Raw genomic sequence first — 21,797 nt, 5'->3', positions numbered from 1 at the left:
AAACGGTTTGGCACATCACTCCTAGGTTAATTTTACTTATGAATCACATTGCATGGTTTGGCATACACAGCTATCCTGGAAGCGTCATGAGGATTTGATGTTCTAAAAACAGGCTGCATGTCATAAGGTTTCCATGAAAACATTCTTTAACGTAGCCACACAAAGCTTAAAAAGTGCATTTTAGTGCTGTTTTGTTTGAGGAGACCTGCAACTAATCATTGATTTTTAGAGGCTCTGAAGCCACACAAGATTAAGATATTTCTTCCTGACTGCCAGATGAAAACCTTTATCTGGTTTAGCGCTCCAAGCCTAGAGCCAAACTTCTCTTACATGCAACTCCAGTCACGTCAATGGATCAAGCCCTGGGATGAATGTGGCACAGTGGATGTGCTCCATGTGTAGCTCCCTGGCGTGAGGAAGCTATCGCTGCAATCCGTGGCAGGAATGAAATGTCAGTGACAGAGGCTGTTGCTACTTCAGTCATGCCACGCATCTCAATGTCAGAACTCCCCTTGGAACTGACATTTCGCTGCTACCACGTACAGCATTTTCGTGGTAAGTATAGAATCAAATGTTAACAAGCAAGGAGTAGATATGGCCACACCGAAGATTTACATGAAGATTAACTTCACAAGAGACAATTGCTTTTCATTTATAAGCATTGCAAAGAGGTGACGTGCGTGTAACATGCTCTGCATCTCAACCTAATCTCAAAGTATTTGAACATTATGCTGAAAATAGTGACTAAAGAACACACTGCTTAGGAGAACTAAACACGGGTTTGAAACAGAAGTTTATTCCTGAAGTTGTAAATCACTTATGTTGCAAGTCTGGGACTAGTGAAATGAAAAACTAACTGCAAAGCTTAGAATTAACTCAATCCTGCTTCACTGTTTGTTTGGGTCTACTATTCACGTACTACTACATTAATTGGAAAAATTACCTTGCACGATGTTTTTAAATTTGCTTATAGGAAAATAGAATTGTGCCTCACAAAAGCATGCGATACAGACTTACCTCTACACCAACACGACAGGTTAATTGGAAAAGCAGTAGTAACACAAGGAGTTCTACCTTACTGGTGATTATATCACAGCATTTTGTGCAATGTTTTGCTCCCTGTGTCACTTCAGTGAGAACCCCATTTAAGTGGACACAAAAACAGAATATCACTCTACTATGTAAGTTATTGTAATGTTCTGGAAAGATGCTGCTGAAAATGGGATCAAATTCTAGAACCCGGGTATTCTCTTTAATACTTATTTGTATCTGCTAAAGCTAACATGCTGAAACAAGGCTACAATATAAGGCAGAGGCATGAGGTAGGTGTATAAAAAGACATGAGTAAGTGCTGTGACTCACGTCCCAAAGTACACAGTTGCCTACAGGAATTACACACCTAAAAGGCAGCTTGTACATTCATACACCAAATCTGTGCTTGTAGTCATAAAACTGTGCATGAACCTTAGGTCTTCTCTCCTGATAATGTGACTATTTTCAATTACCCCCAATTGCAAATCTTGAAAACAACAGTAGAATAAACCATATTGTAGATAGAATGTCATGTCTAATGTTTCTAATTATTAGTGGGGAAAATTACAGATTTGGGCAAGTCATTATGAGCAAAGTTTAAACTAGGTGTAGCTGTTCCTTCTGTTTGAAGAGGTTTATTTTAGAGCATCTGACAGGACTATGACAGAATATGAACACTGTAGCTCAATCAGAAAAAGCTAGAAAAATAATTATTTCTAAAGGAAAAGTATTTTGAATGGAAGCGTAAACCAGTTCTTTCAAAATAAAGATTATACAAATAAAAAGTAGTATTTTCAAACTAAATATTATTGAAGAACTATACAGCCTAATCTACTCGAAAAATAATGGTAATGGTACTGAGACAGTGAAATCCTTTAAAAAAGAGATAGTTTGTAAAGAATCATTTTAACAACAGTGATTTCACCTTTTAAAAATTATTTTTAGGTGCTGCTTCACACCTCCTGAAAAAAGTCAAAGAGAACGGTAGATAAAAGCAAAGATAAAAAGATAAAGAGAATGGTTACATACTCCAGAGAAATAAATGAATATACATACATGTATATATTCACTCTGTTCTTAAATTCTCCCCTAAGTGTCTGCTTTTGGCCACTGTCAAGACCTCATGCTGGGTGAGGTGGATCTGTAGTCTGAGCCAGAGCACCCAGTAAGTTCTTCCCCATCTTTTGACATGTGCCAGCTCACCTGGTACCCTAGGGTATGTGCTGGTGTTATTACTCCCTTTTGTATGAGGGCAGCTGTCTCCTTAATTTCCAAAGGCGCTGCATGTTGTATGGGTTTGGTTAATATCCAGAACTCTGTTTACATCTGCACTGCGAAGAATCTCCAACGAGTTTCACTGAGCTGTGAGAAGCAGCATGAACGGCTGCTGAAAGCTACCCTGCAGTAAAGTGCTGTCCTGGGCAGAGTATCCGCTGACAGAGCATCCATCAGAGCATCTCATTTTGCCCACCAGAGTGGGAGAAAACCTAGCAAATGAACTATGTTGAACCTTAAATGGCCACCAGTTTTATCATCAGAAAGCCTTTGAACATTGTCATCCTACTTATCAAGTTGTTTGCATTGATAAACAAAATTTCCTTAGTGGTGTGGCTCAAGCAAACACCTGTGGCAATTTAAAATGCAGCTGTAGCCTCCTGACTGCCCAGTCCCTTCTTTTATGGTCATTAACAGCTACCAAAAGTGATATATAGGAGAATCTGTATGGTTCAGTCATCCTCAATCCTTTATGTGGTGTCCTGGCACAAATCCATTTTCATTAGACCAGAACTGGAGCAGCTGGGCCTGAGAACACATTTGAACCTGCCAGCCTTGCTCCAGAGGGAGAAAGCTCTAGCAAAGAAGTCAGCATCAGGGTTTTAACATTTTAAAGCCCTGCTGCCAGACCTGCAAGAGCTCATCCACTCCTTCTTTTAGAGCCTTAAGGCTCAAATGGAAGAGAAATCGGTAACTTTGGTTGACGTTCTCGGCATCAAGTGTGTAGGATTCGTTCTGCAGTGCAGGAGCTTCCCTCTGGAATAGGCAGACCTGTCTGTCTGCTTTCCAAGCTGCATTTCCAAGTCAGTTGACTGTACAGGTATGGATTACACTGATGTGCAACTCCAAGTGGAGTGGGAAACACCCTGTCTGCTCTGAGAAAGCCGTGTTGGGTGGCTGGGACTGATGGGGCACAAATGGGGCATGGTTTATTGCTCAGCTACATCATCAACATTGAAGTTTTAGATCTGTAGTCCTTAACACCTCATGGACCCTTTGAGGCTCCTTTTTCAATTCTGTATTATACTTTTATTGAATTCTGGTTTTCTGCTGGTAGGGACTGTCTTAGAAATTACTTTTTTTTCCAATATATTAATTCAGGGCTTTCTTCATGCTTGATTTGTAGCACAAACTATTGTTAAAAAGTTGTGCGATTGAATGGTTAAACAAATTTATTTATTCATGTTTTTCTAAAATATCTGAGATGGAAATGTATTGAAGTACCTTATAGTACGAGGCAATAAATACTAATTATTACAATTTATTACTCCAAAACCTATCCTTATCCTTTCCACAACAATCTTATCTGCTGTAGTACCACTCAGATGTTGGCAGGTCCTTTTCCCAAGTTACCATGTAAGATGGATGAAACAAATATTAATTTTTTTAAAAATCAACTGACAGCCCCCACTGTCACAGCAGAAGATGCTTTATAAAATCACATGTTATTAAGAAAGTCATAGTAAGAAAATACAAAGATTTTTGTGTAGTTTTATATCTGTCTACATTTATAAGAAAAGTTACAGTGAAAATGAATATGCTTTAGCTTGGCTTTTCGAATCTAGCTAGTTATGTACAAATACAGGTATTTGTGAGTATTATCCCAAACATTTAGCTCTGGATCTTGACAGATAGCACTATACCTTCTATATAAAGCCTAGATTGTCTTATTAAATTGGAAGCTGGTTCTGCAAACCCACCTGATTTTTCTCTTTCTGTTCTGCCTTGTCCATACTGAAAAGCAATAGCAATCAGGCCAATATATTCTTGGATGGGTGGCTGTGTTTAAAAGAGGAACACAGCAACATGACACAGAAAAGAATTCAAGGTGCAGCTGTCTCACTGGCTGTTCCTGTATGTAAGGGCCTCTGTATTGTAATAGATCAATTCCCTTATGCCATCTTTTATAAAAAGCAGATTGGGTTAAATACATGAACAAAACAAAGGGCAACGCTGTAGTAAATTTCAGTCACATTCTGAATTAATGTGAACTTTGGAAATACAAGTTTCAGGTAAAATTGTTTACTTACAGTGGGGTTTTTTTGCTGCACTTCAAGCCACAACACAGAGCTGAATGTACCTAAAGAGAATTTCAGAGCTGGATTGACAGTGTTCCAAATTCGGAGCTCTTCTACTCTATATTGAATAATACGAAATTCATAAATATTTTATTCCTATGACTGTTGATTCAACACTTGCCTGCAGTACTCTGTCAGAATCTTCAGGCTAAACATGCCAATTTTATCATCAGAAAGACTTCAAACATCACCATCCTAGTTCACAAGTTGTTTGCATTGATAAACAAAATTTTTTGCCTTGCAGGTGGTACTGTGAAGGGAAGGAGCTTGAAAACTCACCAGACATTCAAATTATCCAGACAGGTGATCAGCACTCATTGATTATTGTTGAAGCTTTTGAGGAGGACACAGGACGTTACTCGTGCTTTGCTTCAAACATCTATGGAACAGACTCCACTTCTGCAGAGATTTACATAGAAGGTAACGTTACAAGTGGTGCAGAAATTGATTGTTGAAATTGGTCACATAGGATTAAGATACGATTATGTGTCTTGTTTGCTAACTGTGTGATAGCTTTGTCACAAAAAATACGTAGCAGGGAGAAAACACTTTTCATCATTATTACTGTCTTCATTATTTCCCTGTAAAGCACCATTCAGACTAGAGACTGCCCTTTATGTGTTATTTTATTGTGTCACTTCCCAGAGATTTCATATATATCTCACTGTAAGATCAAAGTCTAAAAATATTCAGATTCTGATGCCACCTTGTATTTTTTATCTGTGGAACTCTACGGAAATATAAGAACCTAATATTCGTGTCTAATTCTTATTAATCCTTTTTCCCTACAGTCACTATAACAAGTTGAATATAGGACCCCTTCCTCTTAACCCCTTATTGGGCCCTGTAACCAAAATAAATATGCCATCAATTTGGTATTTTACTTGCCCAGTAGATGTAAATAAAACAGAGTATATATCTGCAGATTTAGATGTCTTCTTTCTCCTTATGCTTTCTCCTATACCTACTGGGCCTAAGAGAAGTCTACTTATATTTATTTTTAACACTTTGTTGGGTAAGATTTTAGATTGCATCCATCATTTGCAGGACTACAAATTTGAAAAAAACACAGAGGATATTTTTTTCCATTCTCAAGCAGAGAAATAAACCATGAGCACCATCACTGACAGCAGTGGGACCATCACAAATTAAAGCACTGCCCTACTTAATACAAGGTGGATTTTGTTCTACTGATACTCCTCTTTCAGGTCTCTAATCTGACAATGAAATGAAGAATCCTTTTTTAGGTTCTGCACTGCCCCTGACACTGATGGGAGATGTCTGTGCTTGGCAGGGATTTCCTAGTTCTCCAGACAGAGGCCAGAGTCTGCTGTTACCTGGCTCAGTGGATGCTGGAGGGAAGCCATGGCTGCCGGAGATGCTCACTGGCAGGAGCTGCAGAGAAAATGCAAATTCCAAGCACAGGGAAGGCTGAGTCAGAAGTGTAAAATGTCTCAGGAAGACAGCTGTTAGTAAACTGAGCTATTATCTTCTCCCTATTGTGCTACAAGGCTCTAGTTTGAGAATAACAGTTATGATTCAAGGTCTGTTTTTTAACTTTTTTTCCTTTTGAATGGTAGTATCGAGTGTCTGAGAAAAGAAAGCTCTTCCTCGATTCACAACAACAACTACAGACTAAATCATAGAGACATTTTAAAGAGAACCTGAGGAAGACCCAGGTATACATTCACTCTTGGATGCTGTCAACAGCAGTTCTGCATCTTGCACAGTATCCATTGCTGGTTCATTTCCCCTGGAATGTGATCTTTTGTTTTGGCACAGCTTTATCGTATATATCCATAGAATGCTCTAGAGGAAATCTGAATAATGGTTTTTATCATTCATAGATGAACTCCAAAAACCCCTCTGCTAAATGTTTGTTGGGGTTTTTTTTAATTTTTTCACAGGAATCTCTTCTTCTGACTCTGAAGGTGAAATCATCACAAACGAAATGGATCAGTAAGTTTAAAATCAATGACATCTTGGATACTTTTTACCATTAAAAAAACCTCATAAGTGCAGACCTTTCAGTTTGCAACCTCCAACACATTAGGGCTCTGTTTAGGATTTGTTTGGATTGTTTGGGTTGGGTTTTATTTGCATGCCTGTTTGTTTGATTAACAAATAATACGGAACAAACACACATGTTCGCTTGTGTTTTCAATTTCAGATTAAGAATTGAAACTTTAGTTTTAAATATAAACACAAGAGGAAAGATGGCACCTTAAAGATTGAACCACTAAAATTAATTTACTAATCCTGAAGCCATTTGACTAGACCCATCTTAAATGCTGATTTAAGCATCTGACTTGGACAAACAGTGCAGTACAATTTCTCACATGAAAATACAGCATGTCATGAAGTTTTTGGCAGAATATGGGGACAGAATAATTATTTAGATTTAAGATAAGGAAATTAATAGATATGCACTAGAGTAAACTGAAATGATGGTATAAAAGACTACTTAATTATAAAAACAAAATATGTCAGATGTCATCTAAAACCTGGGAAATAGTTTTATTTTTCCTAAATGAAATCCATCCCCTGATCATTTAGAACCTGATCCAATCTCTTAAAATCTTTTGGAATCAAAGTCCTTCTATTAACTGGAAAGAGAATCAGAGTGGTTGAAAACTAAAATAATCAGTCTTTTATTTTTAACTCCTTTGCATTCAATTCCAAAAGCAAACTGCTTTATACAGAGAAAATCTTAACCAGATAGACATGCACCCTGTTGGTTTCATCCATCATTAGGGAGCATCATGCTCATTACAAATATCAGTTTTTAAAATACAAAGATAAGACAGTTGCAGTTTGTTCGACTAAACACCTCAGGCTGACAGCAAATCCTGTTGTATGTGATTTTAAGTTCAAAGGCATAAAATATTCCCCACTGAATCGGTTTATGGACTCTGATAAATGTAAGGGTTTAATATAAAACTTAAGATCAAGAAGATCTGAAAGGTTTGGGGATGAATTGCTAAGTTTTCCACAGTTCTAGTTCAGACTTGTCTAACTGTCTCAGGCGTATTTTTTTTCATATTCACCTCATCAGGTGTCAATGTAGCACTGACCATGATCTTGACCACCTGATGGCTTCTCTAAATTACTTACCTCATTAAATTGTGAAGTAATTTTTTCTGAGATTAAAAAAAAAAATGCTGCTCTGCCATTGTGGTCCTCAAATGATCACATTATGAAAGATCAGGTTTGGGTATAATGAAAGTGTCTTCATTTTTCCTCGGCTTCCAGCTGTCTTCACACGAATCTGAACACTGTAATTAAAGGGAATTAATATGAGAAAATATGCTAAAAGAAGTTCAAAAGAAAAATCAGTGATCACAACAACAGTTGTATCTTCACTCTGAGTGAAGATTTCTCTGTTTTAAAGGCCGGGCTTCCTGTGGGGACCTGGGCGCCTCAAACTGGATAAAAAGGCCATTTCTTCACTGTTTGCATTATTTCACTTGGCAATAAAATTAAATAGGGTCAACTCTTATAATCATACATAGAAACAGCCTAGAAGTGAATAGGTGCCAATCTGTGCACTATCAAAATTGAGGATATGTTGGTCAGAAAGCATCTATTTTTCAGCAATAAATTATTGAATCTGTACCCAAGCAAACCATGGTATTTTCATTACCTTATGGGCCCAAACTTTCACACAAGCGAAACTAGCACTGTCCTCTGTGAAACCAGCACTGCTTTCTCATGCTGCTCAGAGCTGGGTTCATCCAGGCCATTTATTGCATTTGGTGTGACTGAACTGGGGTACTAGAGCAGACAGATATGCAGGCTGGCTCTAACAAAATGCAGTTTTACCCAGGAGCACGTGGAATTCAATCCCAGAAGTGAGGCTGATATGTGAGGTTGATATGCAACCGAGACAGACATAACTAAGGAGACACACACACACACACACAGAGCTCTGCCTTCCTGTCAGGGAACTTACTCTTGGTTAATATTTCACAGCAAATCAAGGACAGCAGACACCTCTGTGAATGCAGCATCTCCTGCTGTCAGAACTGCAACCAAGCATCAAGAAACCTCCAAGGCACCACCAGCTGTGTTCCAGCCCGTGTCTGTACCTGTCCAGACTGTGCCAACAGCAGTTAATCCGGTATGGGAGACAATACAGGGAATTTCAAGGACAAAAAGCAAACTCTTATAAATCACAGACTGACTCATTCACCTTCAATAGCAGAAGCCTATAACGTTTTTCTCTCCCTTGCTACAGAACTCACTTAAAATCTTTTCCTTTCAATGAAACTTATTTTAAGCTAAATCATTTCACTACTATGTTTACTTTATATGTAGATATACGTTTGCCACATAAGATTTCAATATCTATATCAAAGAGTTTCTAATTAATGTTAGCATACATTTCAAGTCCTTTTTGTTGCAAACTGTCAGAAAACTCACAGCTGTGAATTCTTTCCTGACAGGAAAGAGGAGCCATATTTCCTTAAAACTGAAATGTTCATGAGAAACTCGCTTTACACTGCTTTTTGAAAGTTTACAGCCCAGAATTAGGTGGTAACCAATAAACAGATACTGAACAGGTGAAGCAATGCATCTTTACTTTTTACTACAATGAGAATAGAACTAAGCCTCTGAGACATATCACCATTTAAGAGAAGTTGCTGAAGTCAAGAGTAATAGTTATCTCAAAAAATCACCACTTTTAATCTTGTTGGTTTATAAAACATCATCTATGTAAATTTGGCTCTGTTTCCTGAGATATTGAATCAGTAATTTTGCTTTTCTGGGACAACTCTTATTTCACTAAAATGAAAAACTCTGTTAAATAATCAATCTAGAAAACAAAATTTTCCAGGAGAAGAATAACTCCATTCTGATTTCACTGAGTAGGATCAAGAGGGTGATATCTCATCTTCTTAAAAGGTTTGGTTTAGGCAAAGGAAAAGAATTACAGTAGCAGTCACACACGTGACTTAACATTTCCTTCTTAACATCCATAAATATTTTGTAAATAAGAATTTAAAAAAAAAAAACTACCACCAAGCAGCCAACAAAGGTTTGCCTTAGGGAATTATTAACAAAAGATGTCACAATATGCTGCAGTGAAGTTTTCCTTGCCATGATGGACTCAACTAGGCAATAAAGCACTAGCAGCATTTTTGCTGTTATCCCATCCAGGATGATCACCAGCAGTTGTCCACAACAGAATTTCTATTCATTGCATTAAATATTTTGCTTTGGACTTCACCCACTTCTCCTGCATACGGAAAAATAATGTCTGTACACCTAAACATCATCTTGTGATGTTTTGCAACCTACAGGCCCAAAGCCCCACTAACTATTTACAAGGACTGGATGGAAGACCTATAATTGCTGCTCCTGTATTTACAAAGGTAATTTGTTCTATGACATATTTGAAAATTAGAGGTCAATTAACTGTAGAAAGAGATGATTAAAAAATTTCTAGCTATCAAATGTAAAAAAAGGAATTATGCATTTCTGAAGCCACTCAAAGATTTAAGTGGCTTTATTAAATCTTACTGAAATCAGTATTACTTCCAGAGCATTAAGGCATTTACTGACTGTCTATTCATTTTCTCTATTAGATGTTACAGGATATTTCAGCTTCTGAGGGGCAGCTTGTTGTCTTTGAATGTCGGGTGAAAGGAGCTCCTTCCCCAAAGGTTGAATGGTATAGAGAAGGAACACTGATAGAAGATTCTCCAGATTTTAGGATATTACAGAAAAGTATGTTTTCTGTGTGAAAGTATTGTGTCTAATAAAATATAGGCAAGCAAAAAAATTGCTAACATAGCAACCCTGTGAACTTCTTATTACAATGGTAAGAACCACACAAGCTGAATTTATGGCAATAAATCTGGGTCCCAGAAGCTCAAACTGTGAATGAATTGACCAGCACCTCACAGGTAGTATTTGCCTGAGATTCCCCAAACTCTTGAGTCATTTTGCCTTCTGCTTTGATCCCTTTGCCACTTCAGTGTCCTCTTCTAATTCAGCCTCACTTCCACTGGGTTTTTTTGAGTTTACACCTTTTATGTAGAGTTCCATTGCCTGTAAATCCCTCGCCTTTCAGGTAGGTAACTTTATAACAGTGCTTATGGGCAGTAGATTGCTTATTTATCCACAAAAGTAACCTGATGTGCATGTTACCATGCTGACACATGCACATGTGCGCACATGATACACACTAGGTTGTAAACACAGACTTCTTTGGTAATTTTCAAACGCAGTCAAAACATTTGCAATTTTCTCATAAGTCACTGGAATGCTAAAAATAGAGAAAATTCAACAGAAATTCCGTAAATATGACACTAAACCAAACCTCAGTGAAACAATGGTTCATCATAACATGGTTTCGTGCGTCTTAGTTTCAGAAATTGTCTTCAAGATAAAGTAGTACTAATATTGAAAAAAATACTTCTTGCAAAATTTATTTCCTGTTCATAAATTCCCAAAAAGGTTCCTAAGTGTTCATATTGTTCAGTGGCTTTGACATGCCATTGAGTAGAAGGCTTGGCTGTCTCTACCACCCCATAAACAGAAAACTGGATCAAATTCCAGTATTCCATCATATTGAGGAGTCAAACTTTATATTTAATGCTTAAAAAAAAATATTGGCAAAAGCAACTATATTCAATCTAATAATTCTGCTCTTCTTCCCTTTAGAACCACGATCTATGGCTGAACCAGGTGAGGATCATCAAAAGGCTCGTAATTTTTTCATTATATAAATGTGGTGATTTTCCTTCACAAAATATGGATTATTGAAACTCTATAATTTAATTAATGTAATTTTTTCTTTTCTCCATAATCTATAGCTACTCATAAGTTGCATTTCACTGTAGACTGTTCCATAAATATATAATTTGAATTAGTTCTGTCTCTTTTGAAGAAAGTGTTTCCATTCTGCTTTGACCCAGTTCTAACCCGGGATCTAAATGAGCTAAAGACTAATAAAACCAATGTATAAGGGTCCCCTGTACATCTGAGGTCCAAAAGTACACCAGATGATGTAGGACTGAGCTATTTTTATCTAGTTTACCAGTTAGGGAACATTGCATCAGATGTTTAGCCATGTCAGCCATTCCCTGTGCTCCAGACCAGCGTAATATGAGAGTGCCACATCAGGTGTTCCACCCCTGATATCAGCAAATCCTATAAACATGGCTGGACCTGCTAATTTCAAGGGTCAGGGTAGAAGGTAGGTTACTTCACATGATTGGAGCAGAGGAGCCATACAGATTTTGATTACTTCTCCATGAGAGGATCACTCTCCTCAGTATGCTTCTCACTATTAGAAATATAAAGCTGCCCCTCTTAAGATGGAAAATTATCAAAGGAGTATTAGTTCTTACATAACAAACTTCTGTAACTCTTCTCCTTGCCCTGTTAGAAGTTTTTTTACCTTGAAAAGTGTCTTAAAGAAACTCCCTCTCTCTGAGGATTAGGATGGAAAAAAATGGAGCTTCAACCAGCACCCAACGACACTGTTCCCTTACTGTCTGCTGGCATCACTGCTGAGTAATGTGAAGCAGTTTGGAGAGGATCATCAGTTGGGTGCAGTTGTCACAGCCTCATCACCTGCTGCTCATTCAGAAGGAATCTGGATTTCCATGCATGCAGCCATTGGCAAATCCCAGCACGATAAACTACATCCTATAATGCCTTAAACTAGTGCTATAATAAACTATTATTCTCCAGTAGTTGATAGCAAGCAATCTCTTTGTTGCTACTAGGTTCCCCTCAGCGATGCCATGAAACTATCAAGTTTAAGCATGATACGGTTTTCTACAGAAATACTCGTAAAATATTTATCCTGGAGGGTTTTAGGAAAGTTTATTGCAAAAGAGTAGCAAAACAGTCACTGACTAATTTTGAAGAAATTTTATCAGCCCACATTTCATACACTTTAGATGGTGCTCTCCCTCCCCCTCCCAGCCAAGCAAAAGACTTAAAATCCCATCACCATAGGTATTTATTGGCTGGTACTGCTGCCCAGACACATCAGATACTGGTCAGACAGGAATGTCGTAACGCCAGATTAACTTTTCAAGATGGAATATAGTTTTTCATAGTACACTTTTGCTAGCACATTTTTGGTGTCCATGAGTCTTCTTTGCAAGGAAGTGAAAAGGCACCTTTCTATAAGCATGATTAGCACAACCCCCTCTGTCTGCAAATCTGCACGGGTACTTTTGGAAAATGCCAGCCTATATGAATATATTTTGTGTTTCTCCCTCTCACAAAGTGACTCCTCTTGAATTACAATTTTATATATATATATATAAAATATATAATTATAACTTAATTATAATTAATCTTTCCCTCTGCAGAGATAAAAATATTTCTATTTTAGTGAGTTGAGAGTATAGAGCACACTGTATTTTTCTAAATTAAATTTTAAACTGCTTCTGTCTTAAGTCTGTACTTCATGTCCTTAGGAAAACATTTTCCAATGTTTTCCACATGCTGCTGACACCTGTTTTTCACTTCCATTGGGCATGCTGGAGCACAGAGGACAGCAGTTGCTGCAGACAATGCTGATAACAGCTGCTGCACACAAAGGTTGCCAAAATTGATAATACTGATGAAAATAAAATCAAACTGAGCAAAGTTAAAGACCTTAAGGAAATCTCCTGAAGGACAGTCAGGGTTCTGTGTGTTTGTTCACGACACGTTCACTTCAAGTACTAACATTGCTCTGATGCTTTGCAGAGGAAATTTGTACTCTTGTTATTGCTGAAGTATTTTCAGAGGATTCTGGCACTTTCACCTGTACTGCAAACAATAAATATGGCACAGTATCCAGTACAGCACATCTAACTGTCAGAGGTAAGGGTTTGTTTTAGTCCTTTGCTCCCTAGTAAATACAAGCAGAGCAGGCTGTGATTTAGGCTGCCAAGGCAGCCATTGGTGCCTCCAATTCAGCTCAAGTCTTAGAAATGTTCTTCGTAACTAAAAGGTCTGAGAATTCTCTGAAAAGAAAGTTTTTATTTTAAAGATGCTAATGGAATGTACGGGGGACATGGCTGAAGACCACTGCTTGGTTTTCCAAACTAGAACAGTGTCTCTTTTCCCTCCACCTTTACAATAGTCCTTTTTTACGGGAATTTGTCGTTATATAAACAAAGTCAAACAACTCAGTCCAACAGCCAGAAGGACACCAGAGTGGGTTTTCTGAACTGTAATTTTGTGATTTTATTTCACTATGATTTATGGCATTTACGAAAAAGTTTGCTGTTTACTCTTTCAGCATCCGAAGACAGTAACAATGCTGCCACCCTTCACACCACGAGCTCCATCGACTTTGTTGCTACTGAACACCAACCTCCCCTACACGCTCCTTCCCACCACGGAACAAATCAAACACCTAAACCTAAACTTGAAGGTGTTCTCGTGAACCACAACGAACCCAGATCGAGTTCCAAGATTGGGCTCCGTGTGCACTTCAAGCTGCCTGAAGATGAGAAAGGAAGTGAATCATCATCAGAGGATGGACCTGGTGCTACAAACCAAATCAGACCCAACCATTTCCCAGAGAAGATAAATGGACAGCCAATGAAAATAACTGAGCCAACTTCACCATCCAAGGAACCTCCCCCGGTACTGGCTAAACCAAAGCTGTAAGTAAATGGAATTCTAAGTCTCAGGAGCATCACTGGTATTATTTAGTATTTATAGACCATGGCACTATTGCACTAGAGCAAAAACTCAAACACAGAGAAAAAAGACAATCAGTATCACATGGCACTGGCCTAATTACCCATACTCTTAGAAAACATATTCTACACATTCTGTATATCCCTCTTAGGAAAAGTGTTCTCCAATTTTAAAAGGAAAATGGTTTCCCTATGAAATGTTGTTAATTCCACAATGTTTTCTGCTGCAATCAAAAGGTAAACACCCCTGCTTTTATGCAGACAAAATAAAAGCAGGTTCTTCACACACGTCACTCAGTTCTGGGTATGTAATTTTGCCAAAATCAGACATATTCAGTCCAATACATAGTATGGACTGGCAACTAGAGGGCAACTGTTGTTCCAAAGGCCATTTCTCATGACTTTATGTCCCACAAGCGTAATCGCCTCCTAAAACAGATAAAACATTTGGAAATGTTTGATAACGTGAAACCCCTTGAACTAAGAAGCACCTGCACGATAAGTGCACCATGAGCTCAAGGGGAAATTTGAAGTAGTGTAGATTTCTTAGAGAACGATTTGTGGAATTTACACTGCACTTTGTTAAGTATTTATTTTCGGCATTGTTTCAGCCTCCCACTTCTAGTTTAACAAAAAATCCTTAATTTTATTTCTTGAATACAACTACAGGCTCAGGAAGGACTTTATAAAGTAATTCATTGGTACTTTTAAGCAGGGCTGTAATTTTATAGCATAAACATTACAAGGAGAAGAGAGAACTTACATACCATGTAGAAGAGGAAAAATTTGAAGCGCTGTTTTTTTTTACTTTATGAAGCCCATATTGACAGCACTGCCTACTTTCAGAGCTATGGTGTGTTTAAGGGAGGAGCAGAAGCAGTATTTAAGTTGTGCAATGCTTACATAAAGCAGCATTTCTTTCACACCCCCCAGAAAACCCTCTGTAACAAAGGAGTGCGTTATTATGCAGATGTATATACGAAGGACACACAATCAGGACCATGCAGCTTCTAACTCTCTAACATCTTACTTTTTGAAAGCTTGAAATAGTTTTATTATCTAAATTATTATAATAATGTATAATGATAATTGTTATAATAATTATATCTAAATTATCTACCTTTATGGTTATTTTTAATACCTTATAGAAACAGTAGTTCTTTTAACTAAAAAGAAGTTCTGTTGACCACGTATTTGGTTTGTCAGTAGCAGTTGTGGTTGGTCTCTACTTCTATGTTTTTCACTTTTTATCAACAGTCATTTAATAGTTTATAATATGACCATTTTCCATATCCTCTATGTCTTCTCTGGTTTTGAAAGGGAAAAAACCAGCCTGTTTTCATGTGCTATATTTCCATATACATAAAAACTCAATAAAACAATTGACAAGGCAAAATAATTCTCCTTAATTGCAAAACAGTTGACACATCTAGCAGATAGCATCTAGAAAACAACAACAGCATGAAATGCAAGTCCTCTCTGAATTAGACACCCCTGCCTGTCACTGAATGTCAACACCATCTAAACTACACTGGCAATACCTCTTATGGCGGAGTATTACAAAGCTTTATCAGTCAAAATGCTGGTCTCAGAACTCGCTTCAACTCACTTCAATCTGGCTTACAAATGCTCATTTAAAATATGATACACCAAATCTTACTCTTAGTTGCACCAGCAGTGAGGTACTAAGATGACACGGAGCAGAATTTGACAATGCTATGCCTTAAATATCTTCAAGTAAAATTTATATTTATATTTCATGTTAGAATGTAAGAATTATCTTCCATCAAATAATTTTCAGACAAAAAGCTTTTGTGCCTCTGGCAAAGAAGGGGAGAGGAAGGAAAAGTTTATTTTAGTAGCAAACTAGTATTATGCTCTTCTCATAACAATAGAGAATAAGTCAGGTAGGAGTCTCCTCTGTCTCTTATGGTATCACAACTCATTTTTTTCCCCCTCACAACTCATTTTTCTCTCTCAATTCATATATGGAAATGTAGTCAACTGGCATAGTTCAGGGCTCATAACCAATTTTGCTTATCTTTATTTTATGTGCAGTGATCAGAGCCAGTTAAAACAGCTCCACAACCAGGTCTTGCTTGAACAGCAGCAGGTGCATCAGGCATCTCTAAGAGAGCTGTCATTCAACACAGTTTCATTGAATTCTGCTACTTCACTCCACCAACAGTCCACCACAACTCTGTACAAGCAAAGCTCAGCCTCTGCTTCACAAGCTTTTGGCTACACCCGCCCCAAGCAGTTCCTGCCATCCCAAACCTCGCCACCGGCCAGCTCCTCCCTTGCAGCATTCAGCAACGTCCCTCAACCAGCTCAGAGAACAAATAACACGGAAAATTTCACTGGAAATCCCCCACCTGCCCAATCGAGGTCTTCGGGAGGGTTTACAAGCAAAAGCGAACAGTCTCTCCCAAGCCCCAAAGAATCCGCGGTGCCTCCGTTAACACTCTCCACATCCAGCGTAAAACACTTCCAGCCACAGACTGTGACTCCTGCTCCCATCTCCCCGACTGGGCGGATTCAGAACCCAGTGGCTTTCCTTAGTGCTGTCCTTCCCTCGCTTCCTGCTGTGCCATCAACCAATGCCATGGGCCTGCCCAGAAGTACTCCAGCCACGTAAGTACCATAAGCCACGTGCACAGAAGCAGGGGTAAGAAATACTCGGAGGAAACTAGGATGTGCTTCTGTTCAAGGGTTCAGCAGGGGAGTCACCGAAATGCAAGTCATCCATAAAGTAGAAAAGTGAGTTACTCATGTATTCTGGTCATTTAATCTAACCTTTATATTCACTTAAGAAAGGAAGGGATAGTACCTTCTATAATAAGGTACACCAAGGGTAAGATAAGTTCAAGACAGAGAAATGTGAGTGTGTAAACAGATATATACAAGAATGTGGGAGCTCAGAGATTCATAAGACTGAACTAGTGGGAGAAAAGAGATTTCATGAGCTTGCAGGATAAGTCACTCCAAGACCATCTGCCTTCATGAGGCACAAAAACATTCTTACCTATTGTAAGCAACAAGTAGAGTTTTGAAAGGTACCTCATAATGCAAGTTATTCTTTTAGTCCAGGTAAATCTAAGAAATAACTTATGTAAAGGTATTTTTCTGGTTGCCTTACTTTCTGCGTTTGAAGTCCCCCAGAAAATCTCAGGAGAGTTAATGGTTTGCACATAAATACTTTAATTGACAGCCAGCATGATTTCTATGAGAAAATAGCTACCATCATATAAGCAAGTAAGGATGATGATGTACTGGCAAAGTTTTGGCCTTATGAGTTTCTTCTTTACTGGTAGAGTTGAAGTGAATATCCCTTCACCATGTGAACCCAGTGTTAGCATGGCCAGCCCCAGTAAATTGGTACAACTATTTATCCATAGAATCCCAAATTCTGCACAAAGTAAGGAATATAAGGCATATAAGGAAATTATATCAACGGTACAGTTCAGGGTAGTGATAGCCATAAGTAAGTCACAATCTCCTGACTATCCCATGGATACTACACGAACCAATCTGTTATTACAACGGAAGAATGTGTCCCTGTATGTGTACCATTCCCCACTCTGTGTGCCAAGAAATCCTGCCTTCAAACCATGACTGACCTCCCACTTAGAGGGCTCCCAGTTGCTCAGCACAGCCACACAATTGCCATCACCCTGTGGCACCTGTCTGGAGCCCTTCTCAGCTCTGGCATCCCCATCAGGCACAGAGCATGAAGTTATAAATCCACAGTGAAGGTTTTAATTGTGGCCAACTCAAACCTGCAGCGTGCTTTCACAATGCTGCAAGAGCAACCAAAAATCAACTGCAAGTGGCACCAGCCCCTTCCTGCCCTTCAGAGCTGGTGCCCAAGTGCTCAGCTGCTGTTCTCTTTGCTATAATGACATTGAACCCTTGCAAAGTGATTTCCTTTTTCTCACTGCACAGTAAGTCATTACAATCTGTCTACAAGGCAGAGCAGTTAAATATTGTTTTCTTCATTTCAGCTCTCCTGGGTCCCAGCCCAGAGCTGAATTCCTAGAGCACAACTAGAGCTCAGCATGCTGAGATCCAGATCTTGACCTCTGCATGGGAGAGAGTCTAAGTGGGGGCACAAAAGGTCAGGAAGGAACCTGAACTGGATCTGGGATAATCCGTGAATACCTATGGAAACTTCAGCTTCCTTTTGTGGCATTATTAATTATAGTAACTCTGGTGAAGGAGGGAGAGCTTGCTGTGCCTGCAGACCAACAAAAGGGAGATACTTTGCAGACCAATCATCAGTTATGCCTTCACCAGGAGTCCCTGTAATTAAGATCCCAACTCCCAGTAAACTCCCAGAAAGTTGCACACTTTCTAGCAGTGTCCTGCTGCTCCACTTCAGCAGTGCACTCTCACAGTCTCCTGACAGTCTTATTTAAGAATTTAACGATTTTCAAACCTTAAACAGACTGCATCTATAACATAAAAATAAAAAATAACTGTTGAGGTTAGGTATCATAAAAGGGTGAGAGAAATAAAAGAAGTAAAAGTTCATGGAAAGAGTAAATGATCAATGAAAATGTGAGATAAGGATCGATGAGAAATTGTATTAACTTTTAAATTATTGTCTGATACAGTCACATGTACACATTGTACACCTAAGGTAACTCCTACGCACATTTCTTTAGCATTTACTGTGACATAATTATTGCAGGATAAATATAAATGGAACTGAGATGCTTATTATACTATTATAATGCTTATTCTCTATAACATGTGTGGTTTTAATTCCTACTGGCATGGGAATGGGACACACCATTAAGATAGTACCAGAAAAAAAAAATCAAATGCTGTATTGTGGTTTAGCTTCTATGTAAATAAATAATAGGTTCCTTCAGACAACTGAAGTGTAACATATCATGTCACACAGGTGACAAAATATGTATATGCTGGTTGCTACATGTTAGTATCAAAATTTTCTTTTAATAGCCCAACCCAGGGATCAACAAAGAAAAAACTGAAGCCTCTGCCATTAGCAACAGGTGATTCCATTCGGGAAAATAAAGCTGCTCTTTTAAAGGACCTGGAAAAAAAATTGCATTTCAGAGAGGATGCTCCTCAACACAGTAGTCAGCAGGTAAGAAAATCAAGTCTTATTAAAATAAGTTTTCACTCATGAACAAGTCGTGTATTACGACGTGTGGAACAAAAGGTGTTTGGGTGGTTGAGCTGCTACGCTGCTTTGCAGGGTGAGCTTTGGTGGTGAGCTGTGCTTTGGAACAGCAAACTGTAGCTTTAAACAGGAAGCAGGAGGGGATGCAGCTGTAGAAGATTTAGTTTGTGACTCACCAGCATTTTTCATTCCTGATCATCTCAGAGGCTGGTAGGAATGTAACACTTCTTTGTTTTCACGGAAGCCTCTGGACAGTGGATTTCAGTTTTTTGCTTTACAAGTTGCTCAACTTAAAATTAAAGAGTAATCAAACTGTTTAGGAAAAGGTTTTTGCTTTTTCTTTTGGTTGAACTAAAGTGGGGGGTCAATTTTTAGCATTAAACCTATTTTTCCAGATCTCCAAACTTATATGAATTGACAGGGACTTCTTGGGAACTTTATTATTATTATTATTATTATTTATTATTAGAGTTTAGCAAAATAACAAGCCTTTTACAAAGTTCAAGGAACTAAATATCAGTTCATTCTTAACTAGAATCAATAAATTCACTGGATCTGGACACTGTCTATGAAATTAAAAAAGAAATAGGACACACTAAGGATTGGTGGATAGCTGTTCCACCTGTTGGTGATTATTCTTCTCTCACCTTGGCCATGGAGCCCTCAATAGCTGTCCCACCAGCTCAGGCTTAACCCAGCAAATTAGGTTTTACCCTGATCTGTTGTCAAGCAAGGAACTTTTCACAATGTCCATCAGCCCTTCTGACAGAGAACATGCAAAGATAAGCAAAAAGCCACAGAGTCTTTAGAGCAAATTACCCTTCTGGACAACTGCAGTGTAATCCCTGTTTTTTTTAACTTTGCTGTTGACCTTTCTTTCTGGCAGATCACACTGCCAAAGCACTTTGAGTAAAACAGCTGGCAAGCACTGGGTTTTGCAGATGAATCACAAGTGTTGCAAATTGTACTTGCTATAGTAGTAAGACAAATTATTTGGAGAGCTACTGTGAAATACCAGTCAATCTTTTGAGTTAACTGCATGATAACCCCTTTAGAAACAACGATCACTACTAGTCTCAAAGTTATCTGCTGACAGCAAAAATTATATATACACCTATTTGCTATTCTGGAGGAGACCAAAACTAAATCTTGATTCTCCAATTCCTCGAACACTGAAAAGCCTCAAAGCTGGCACTTCTCTAATTGTTACAGTAATTATAATGCCAATGAACTAAACAACAGTCCTGGAATTATTCAATAAAAGTTCCCTCATTTTCCTCTCAGTTCTCACCTTCTGACTTTACTCTTCCACATCCAGGAAAAGCATGGCTAGACTTCACTGCTAACTCCAGCAACTTCTCGTCTGAGTTTGCTCCTCAGTGAAAGCAGTGATTTTTTAAATAGATGAGAAGATGAACAGTATTTCCCGAAATTCCTATTGCTTTACACTATATAGAACAACCAACATCATGATAATAATATGTTGAGTGCTGGATCCACACTCATAGATTTTGTCCTGGTTTTTTTCCTCTTGCAGTTAAACATGGAATTAAAAAGGAGACATTGTCATTCTACACATGGCATATCTGTGTTAAATTGATACCAGGAAAAAACACTCTGTCATTTCTGCAGGTGGCAGTCTGCAGCATTGCCAGGTGAAATTCCATCACAACTGGGAGTGCTGAAAAAAAAAATGTGATTCAGTTACACCCAAACATCTTCAGTCAGATTTGTTCAGTTCTTTCAAACAGAAGATACACAAAATGAGGATTGGCTTTATGCTACCACAGGAAGAGGTTAGGACAAATCCCAGGATATAGGAGACTTAACTCAGTTTCTTTCTTGGCCTGAAGACAATCAAATTCATAACTCTGAACTCCCATAAGGACAGGCTGAACTCATTGCCAGTAGGTATATGTAGTGTTGGTGCTGTCCCAGGTTGCACAAATAATTAAGCATTCTTTATTAGCAAGAGAAAAATCTGGAAATTCCACCTTTCAGAACAGCTTCTGTAACTTGAGCTTTTCTATCACCTTCTCCAGCTCAAAGAATAGAACTTAGGACTTTCAGGCATATGGGAACAGGCCCTCCATTAGCAGGACATTCCAAAGACCATTTCAGCTGAATGATTAGGGTCATTTGAGGAAGCTGTTAGAATTCTTTCTTCCAGTTTGTGATGGAGAAAAGAAAAAGAAACAAGCTTCACCAATATAAATAAATTTGCAACATTTCCTCTATAGAGGAAATTAGGCTTTACAGGCATTTATGATATTATCTCCTCAAAACCTTTTTATACAAATAATATGAAATAGCAAAATGAGGTAATTAAACCTCAAAATCCTGTACAGTAGTAAAAATTAATTAATTAACTGATAACAAAGGAAGGGAGAGTGAAGAAGCTGGGCCTGGTTTATACATTTTGGTTATAAGAACTACAAACTGTGCTCACAGTGTCATTTACTATGAGGAATGTCATGTGAATGGCAACACCGACTGGTTGTCTCTTATGGAAGACTCAGCAGCCTTATTTTTAGGACAAAGAGTAAACCCACAAGTATTTAGAAAATTATGCACAGGCCTTACATGAATATACTCCTT

At 38.3% G+C, this 21,797-nt stretch overlaps 1 protein-coding gene across 3 annotated transcripts in view; it reads left to right on the top strand.

The window, feature by feature from the left end:
* The window catches only part of MYPN (myopalladin), a 62,156-nt gene that overhangs the window by 24,708 nt on the left and 15,651 nt on the right, over window positions 1–21,797 (top strand). For 2 of the 3 annotated variants that reach the window (XM_027694071.1, XM_027694072.1), the window contains exons 3-12: window positions 4,630–4,805; window positions 6,293–6,344; window positions 8,358–8,505; window positions 9,689–9,760; window positions 9,974–10,115; window positions 11,055–11,078; window positions 13,104–13,220; window positions 13,642–14,011; window positions 16,106–16,681; window positions 19,016–19,163. In XM_027694071.1, coding sequence (XP_027549872.1) covers window positions 4,630–4,805; window positions 6,293–6,344; window positions 8,358–8,505; window positions 9,689–9,760; window positions 9,974–10,115; window positions 11,055–11,078; window positions 13,104–13,220; window positions 13,642–14,011; window positions 16,106–16,681; window positions 19,016–19,163 — 1,825 coding nt within the window. The remainder of the gene's footprint in view (window positions 1–4,629; window positions 4,806–6,292; window positions 6,345–8,357; window positions 8,506–9,688; window positions 9,761–9,973; window positions 10,116–11,054; window positions 11,079–13,103; window positions 13,221–13,641; window positions 14,012–16,105; window positions 16,682–19,015; window positions 19,164–21,797) is intronic. The other variant, XM_027694073.1, reaches the window with a different exon arrangement.

Source organism: Neopelma chrysocephalum, unplaced genomic scaffold, assembly GCF_003984885.1.
Source record: "Neopelma chrysocephalum unplaced genomic scaffold, ASM398488v2 Primary Assembly neopelma1_96, whole genome shotgun sequence".
NCBI lineage: Eukaryota > Metazoa > Chordata > Aves > Passeriformes > Pipridae > Neopelma > Neopelma chrysocephalum.
This window is presented reverse-complemented; position numbering and strand designations above follow the sequence as displayed.